A 7967-nucleotide genomic window follows, 5' to 3' on the forward strand; every position below is an offset into this window, starting at 1 on the left:
CCCGTCACCACCGCCACAGGGATTCCCCCTCCCCACTCTGTTCCTCCAAACCTCACTGGGGGAGACTAACTTGGGAGGGGGCGGGCACAGCTGGCTTTGGCTCTAGAGAGACAGATGTCAATCAGGCTGGGCCTGCAACTAGTGATTACTTTCATAATCGATTTGTTGGGCGATTATTTTTTTTTTCGAATAATCGGATTAAAAAATGAAATACCATCCTTAATTAAAAATACACAAATGCAGTGTTACAAACATAAAGATTACTTCAGAATAAAACGGCTTGCACAATTTTTTGCAATCGTACGCCACTGGAACGCTCAGCACTGCAGTACCGTGCATTCCAGTGCGGGCGATCACACTGTGGGTGGAGGGCGCGTTTGGCGACCCATTGAAATCATTGGCACTGCAATGCAATTTTTTAAAATAATTGTATTGTAAGCACATGGAGCTTGAATAGATTCAGCCCGGGAATGACAGCTGCCAGTAACAAGATTCTGCCGGCGCCAGCTGAATGTAAATACAGCAGGTAGTGGGTGGGTGCAATAGCCAGCCTGCTATTGGCCATTTGAAATTGCAATAGCCGGCTGGCTTTTGCACCCTGGAGAGAGCTAGGGGATCCAGCCAACTAATCTATAATGAGAATAGTTGTCAACTATTCTCATAATCGATTAGTTGGTTGCAGCCCTAAATCATGTAGCTTGGTGGATCCCGACAATATTATCAGGTTGAACTCAATGGACATGTCTTTTTTTCAACCTGACTATGTAACTTTCCTTGCTGACGCAAGGAAGCTCTGCGCTGTCAGCAAATAGGGGGCAGTAGACCACTGGATGCTGACTTTGGGTCAAATCTACTCCTGTGACCCAAAAGAGGAATAAAGATTTTTAAAAAAGGATGGCTATAGTCCTCTTTTCAGCTAACCCACAGAACGCTGAGAATCCTTTGTCATGTTTTCAATGTTTATAAAAACAAATATAAAACTGTGTGATCTATAATTTTCTGCCCTATTAATATGCAAACCTGAGGGGTTCTAAAGATGGTCGAGATCTGCCCTCAACTCAAACATACAGGAAAAGATTTGTATTTAGAGCAAATAATAACAAATCAAATAATAACAAATCACTTTTCCCTGCTCTCTCTTTTGCTTTGTTTTCTAGAGTGACCGCTTATATTTAAATCAAACCTGTGAACCATAGACAGTGGTTGTAGTCAATTTGCTGGGTTCCAATTTTCTGTCGTCAAAATTTCTGAAAATATTTGGTGGTTTCTGAAACAATGTCCACTCACAAAACGGTTGCCGGTATTGGTGGTGACCGGTACTCTATAACACTGGAACTCTTCTGCCTCCTCCCAGATTTCTGTCCTGACTGTGGCGGACATGGTGAGGACCTGCTCCCTGGATCAGTGCTATAAGACATATCTGTCCCCGGCCACCAGCGAGACCAAGAGAAAGATGGCCAGCTTCCTGGCCAGTATGAAGTCCTCGGACAGCCCCACTCAGCATGCTCACGGCTTCCAGAAAGCTTTCCAGCTCATCAAAAGCACCAACAATGGCACAAGGATTCAGCCAAGTAAGATTTTCTGTTAATTTTCTTAGTTTTGGTTACAGTAGAGATTGTTTGTTTGTGACCCTCTGTGAATTTTGTGTGCCCCGTTGGGGAAATCCCATTACTTCCTCTACTGGAGACACAACAGGAAGTGTAGGAAAGCTCTCAATGGTGAGGGTACTGGGCTGTCTTTAGCCTTAAAGGAGAACTATGGGGTATGTGTTTTTCCCCAAAGTTCTCCTAAGGGTCACGGAAGGACATAAACTAGCGTCCTCCCGTGACCCAAAGCTCAGTATATAGCGAGCTACAGCTTGCGATATACTGAGACCGCCGCAGTCGGGACGCATCCCAACATACTGTCGAGATCCACCCAGCTGCGTGATTGACAGCTGGCTCTAACTATCTAGAGGCAGAGTCAGCTTTACCTGCCCCCGTCCGTTCCTCCAGTCAGCGCTGGAGGATCGGACAGGGGAGGGGGGGGAATCCCTGTAGGGAGCTGTGAGTGAGTCACCGCTCTCTGCAGGGACATGATTGAGAAGTGAGCGAGCGACAGTATGTGTTCTCTCACTTCCCGATCTACTGAGCCGACGTGTGACAGTCTCATTGTCACACGTCGGCTCGAACTATGAGGGTGAGTGAAAATCACTCACCTCATAGTTCTCCTTTTTAATACTTGCTCAATCACTCAGACCCAGCACAATGATACAGAAAGTTGAGTAAAGTGACCTGACTGCAGAACTCCTGCGTACTTGTTCCAGGTCATTGATTCAGAAAATACTGAAGCCGGGGGATAGTATGACAAACAGGAAGCTAGCATGTTCAGAAGGCTATAAACAGGGGCGGCTCAGGTCTTTTTCTCATGATAGGTTTGCTTTTAAAACTTGATTCTGGTCACTACGCGCCCTCACCACATGCCAGCGCTGTTCTTCTTGCCTACTAGTCCCCTTCGGGCCGTATGACACCTAGCATCTTCCATCCCCATTGCTCTGAGCCTAGGCTGCCATGGGTACACCCCTGTGAGGATGTGTCCTCATGCGCCCTCAACTTCCAGGAAAATTGCTGCAGAGAACTTCTCTGCAACATTGAGGATTGGCCCACCAGCAATGGTGATAGAGAAGATGAAGGACCCCCCACTACTCACATGACAAGCCCAAAGGCAAAATGTAATGTTGGAGGGGTTTTGGGTGTTGGGCGTGCCATATAGAGTGGTATAATTGACTGCTCGGTTATGGAAGTGGCATCGTTCACAGTTGTCTTTAGGCCTCGGATTAAGAAACGCTCTAAAAAGTAAACAAAGTGGCGATATTTCCCTCATCGGAGGGCAGAGGTGACGCAAGAAAGACGGACGGTGCCGTTACTATGATCTCTCCCAGCAAGCTTCCTCTTGCCTTTAGCTGGGAGAAGGGGAAAGGCTTGCAGCTCCGACCTCCTGTGAGAAATTCATACCTCGCAGAGATTAGTCTTCCATCTGTTTGTCCAGACTGACAACAAGTTTATGAAGTCCGCAGGCAGCCGATCCCTGACGTGGTGTTTGCAGAAGGTACACAGAATCCTGAGCTGGCACACAATGAAAGAGCATTGGAATTTATTACTTCCCTGTGGTTGCATCAGGAGCAGGTCTGAGCAGAATTTAGAAAGTCACTTTAAAGGGGCAATCCAGGAAAAACAAATACGGTAAACTCCCCGTTATCTGGCATCCATGGGGATTGGTAGATTCTGGATAAATGTAATTTTTGGTTGCTGGAGTTGCTAATAAAAATAGGTCTAACTAATGTCATACCCTGTGCTATGCCATGCCCCCCGTGCCATGCCATGCCCCCCGTGCCATGCCATGCCCCCCGTGCCATGCCATGCCCCCCGTGCCATGCCATGCCCCCCGTGCCATGCCACGCCCCCCGTGCCATGCCACGCCCCCTTGTCATGCCACGCCCCCCGTGCTATGCCATGCCACGCCCCCCGTGCTATGCCATGCCACGCCCCCCGTGCTATGCCATACCATAGCATAAACTCTATTGAAATGCAGTAATCAAAAGCAAATTAAGACAGACACGCGACCGTTTCCAGGATAATACATGCCACAGAACAGTGAGTACACGGGGGGATTTATTTTTCTGGTTAGATGAGAGTTCTGGTTAGTTGAATACCGGATCACTGAGAGTTTACTGTACTTTGTTTTTTTGTGGTAGAAGTGGAACAGCTAAACTCCGACAGCTCCCTATACCTCATCAGCTACATTGGGGAAATCTGAACTTAAAGCTGAACTCCTGGCACAAAAACTTTTATTGAAATGTATTCCTTTCCGTGTGCACCAAATGCCCTTGCAAACCTGGATATAAACGTATGAAAGTAGCAGTGACACCATCAATGTGCTGCACATAGCCTATGCAGAAATGAGAGCTGTGGGAGGCACCCAGCAGGCGCTCAGCAATTACATTTGGGTGTTAGCTGCAAATGCGGCCTTTCTAGGAACGCCCACTCCTCCAGGCTGATCTCCACCCTTCAAGGCATTTTAATATTTGCATAACTCCTCCCAAGACCCAGCCCACTGCTTTCATCAGGGCTGAGGGCTCTTGAGAGGAATATTGAAGCAGGGTGCTGTGATGTTTTCAGGAAGCCATGTACAGTGCCCAGCCAGCCCCTCCTACCAGCCATGATCTGCATTCATAGAGACCCACTGATGACATCACTGAGTCTAAAATAAGGCATGTATATAAAAACGGAAACGTTTTATCCAAAAAATTCATTGGCATGTTAAGGGGCAGAGAGGAACCCAGGATGGCAAATTATAAGCAAATGAAACTGCAGCTTTAATGTCGTGCTAGACGGTCAGTGAAAGCTGTAATGAAGTATCCTGAGCAGTAATCCTTGCAAATTGACTTTTTATGTGACTAATATGATGATCATGTATTAAGTCCAGCTGAAACCCCCTCTCTGCAATATTCATTGCAGAGAAGAAGGGGGCCTCTTTAGGTGTCCATGTCATTTTGTAAATGCAGAAGAATCCTACGGCAGTTCTTACTGGTATGTCCCGTGTGGTGGGTGCTGTAGTGACTGCGGGCGACTATTTGGATCTGAATTGGCGCCACCCGCAGTCACTACAGCACCCACCACAGAGGACAATGCTTGAAGATTGAACCATGGTGTGCTGGTTTAATACTTTACAATTATGTAATCTTCTGGACACCCCCTATTGGCTGTCCAGTAAGGGGGGTCCAGAAGTGATGTCATTATCAAGTTAGTGTTGTCGCTAGCTGCATTGCTGGGTCACAGCCGGAAGCTGTGCTGGCGAGTGATATGGACAGCGGACTTAGGTGAGTACAAGACTGCTTCAAAAGAGAGTGAATGGGAGGTGAGTACAAGACTGCTTCAAAAGAGAGTGAATGGGAGCGAAGTAGGGAGGGAGCAAGGGAAGGTTGGAAAGGGGGAACCTGCAATTAACGTTTTACACACAATTTAAGGACATGAGAACACCCCACGCGTCAGGCTTTTGTGAATTGACGCCTTTGCAAGAAAAACCTCTCTGCATTCCCACCCCTTTACCTGTAAGAATGGATGTGGCAAGCCGAAGGCAAATCCCCCATTGTTCATTCAGCGGATCTGTTCTGCTATATCCTGCATTTCTGCTGCGTTTTTGGCACGGCGCACAAAGCAGGAACACGCCAACCTTTTTCCATTTTCAACTGTTTTCATTTTAGGAAGTAAAAAAAAAAAAAAAGTATCCGTTTTTGGCAGGAGGTTTTGTTACCGTATATAAATGCTCGTAGTAATTGATGGTTATTTGGAAGGACACCGCACTTTCCTTTCAGTCTTATTCTGCCCCATAAACTCCTCCATGTGAGTGATTTATCACGCGTCACATTTTCTGTTATGGAAATATACTTTATATGTATTTTTTTTTCTGTAAACACAAGGAAACAGTTGTGAAGTTAGCTTGTTTTTTTTAAATGGAACCCATTGGTAGCATTATGGGAGCTGCTGTTTAACTCCTTTTGTAGGCCTCATTTTTACTTCACAACGTAGTGCAGCAGTGGTCAGCTCAGGAGATAAAGGGGCCCTCAACTGTGCCCTCTGACATTGCGAAGTGGACTGTGTTGTAGACTCACACTGCATTTTGGCCACTAGATAGAGCCAAAGAGCGTTGGAATGTGGTGCGAAGCTTTAAAAGAGAACTACGGGGTAAGTGTTTTCCCCCATAGTTCTCTTAAGGGCTCATGGGAGGACATATACTAGCATCCTCCCGTGACCCAAAGCTCAGTATATAGTGAGTATACTCGCGGTATACTGAGACCACCGCAGTCGGGACGGATCCAGACATTACTGTCGAGATCCAGCCAGCTGCGTGAGTGACAGTAGGCTCTGCCTATCTAGTCAGCGCTGGAGGATCGGAGCGGGGATGGGGACGATTCCCTGCAGGAGCCGTGACTGACAGTCATTGCTCTCTGCAGGGAGATGATCGAGAAGTGAGCGAGCGACGGTATGTGTTCACTCCCCGATCTATTGAGCCGACGTGTGATCGTTTCATTGTCACACGTCGGCTCGCACTATGAGGTGAGTGATTTTCACTCACCTCATAGTTCTTCTTTATCACAGATGTTTTCAGAGCAAACAGCTCTAACGTTTTATAAATGCACCCCTACGTGTGGCCCCTTAGCAATGCCAGAAGGCACAGTTGAGGGCCCCTTTACCTTGTGAGTTGACCACTGCTGCACTAAGTAGTAAAGTTAAAAAACGAGGCTTACAAAGGAGTTAAACAGCAGATATTTGTAACGTAGAACTAAAACGCAATACCAATATAATGCTGTTATTTTAGAAACGCTACAGCGCCCTCCATACAAGTGTGTGGATTGAGTGTGTCTGGTATCAGATAACTACAAATTGTTTTTTCTCCCTATTGCAGTGATGGCAAGGAAAAACTTTTTTTATTTTAAAAAAAAAAAATGTATCTGGGAATATTTTCTTTTGATTCTGATGTATATCAATGTTTTTTCATTTCCATTCATTCCTCTATTTCTCTAGACACGGATATGGCGATAATATACCTGTCGGCTGGTATAACTTCCAGGGATTCCTCAGAAGACGACAAGAAAACCACACTGAGGGTGATCAGCGAGGAAAACAGCCAGCTGAATAACTCGGTCATGGTTCTCACCTATGCCATCATGAACGGTAAGCAATGGGGCCTGTAGACTTTGTTCAATTATAGAAAAGAACTCCAAAAAGATGGACTTCCTTCCTTAGGGTACTGTACATACACTTCACTTAAAGGATAATTAAAGCCTCAGCTTTTTTTGTATTTGTGTGTATGTATATATATATATATACATACATACACACAATATTAAAGGTAAGTGCTGACATTGGGGGGAGGGAACATTTTTTTTGCCTTTTAATGTCACTTTAAAGTATATCTAAACAGAAGGACAAAAATGTAATATATAATGGCTTACCTGTCCATACACATGGTGGCTGCATTCGTTTTTTTTTTTGTGAAATGTGAAGCCATTGATTTATAAAGGGGCTGCAATAGGAGTCATCTCTAGCAGTCCCATGTAATATTTCTCCAGTCTATGACTATCCTGAAGCATGCCCCAAGTCTACAACCACACCTATAGCATGCATGGTCATGCTCTGACCATCTCCTGTTGCATGTTTGCAGTCTGACAGCTTCCTGTAGCATTACATTGACTGAATAATATGTGCGGCCACACTTGAGGCCCCCCCGTGTCAATTAAGTTGACCACAACTGCACTGTTCCTTGTCTTCAATTACGCTTTGAGTATTTGGTACATGCCAACTAAATGCCAAAGCTTAACCCGTTTAACATCCTCATCTCCCATGTAGAAGGAGTCACTGGACTGAAAGAACTGGCCTTCCTCCGGGACCTCGCAGAGCAGAATTCAGCCAAGTATGGCGTGTCCGATCGGAACGGTCTGCCCATCACCAAAGGAAGCATGATGGTCCTCAACCAGCTCAGCAACCTGGAGACCACCGTGGGGAGGTTTTACACCAACTTGCCTAACCGCATGATCGACGAAGCAGTGTTCAGCCTCCCGTACTCAGATGAGATGGGTGATGGTAAGTTCCAATGTATAGTCGGAGAAAGTAAGAAGCTATTGGGATTACTCCTGGGGAAATCTACTTTGTGGCTTGTCTTGTGCATTGGAAAAAAAAATAAAAGGAGCTAAAACTATTCAATCAGATGCATCCCAGCACTCTCTAACCTTCCTTAAATGAATGTAGCTGAAGCCGACGGCTTTTTCTTCCAAAATGGCAGTTCAGGCTCCTGATCCCCAGATCGCACGTCCATGATGTGAAGTGCACATGAAGTATAATCTGTGTTCTTTCACTTTATGGCTTATATAGGGCGATACTGAATATTCTGATTATATCTGATCATGTCAGTTTATTGTACTTTCTATC

General features: G+C 45.7%; 1 protein-coding gene across 1 annotated transcript in view; it reads left to right on the forward strand.

The window, feature by feature from the left end:
• CACHD1 (cache domain containing 1) overlaps window positions 1-7967 on the forward strand; it is a 119621-nt gene that overhangs the window by 83801 nt on the left and 27853 nt on the right. The window contains exons 7-9 of the mRNA XM_018553869.1: window positions 1355-1571; window positions 6564-6713; window positions 7389-7622. Of these exons, the coding sequence (XP_018409371.1) occupies window positions 1355-1571; window positions 6564-6713; window positions 7389-7622 (601 nt within the window). The remainder of the gene's footprint in view (window positions 1-1354; window positions 1572-6563; window positions 6714-7388; window positions 7623-7967) is intronic.

Source organism: Nanorana parkeri, unplaced genomic scaffold, assembly GCF_000935625.1.
Source record: "Nanorana parkeri isolate BGI_ZX_2015 unplaced genomic scaffold, ASM93562v1 scaffold131, whole genome shotgun sequence".
Lineage (NCBI taxonomy): Eukaryota > Metazoa > Chordata > Amphibia > Anura > Dicroglossidae > Nanorana > Nanorana parkeri.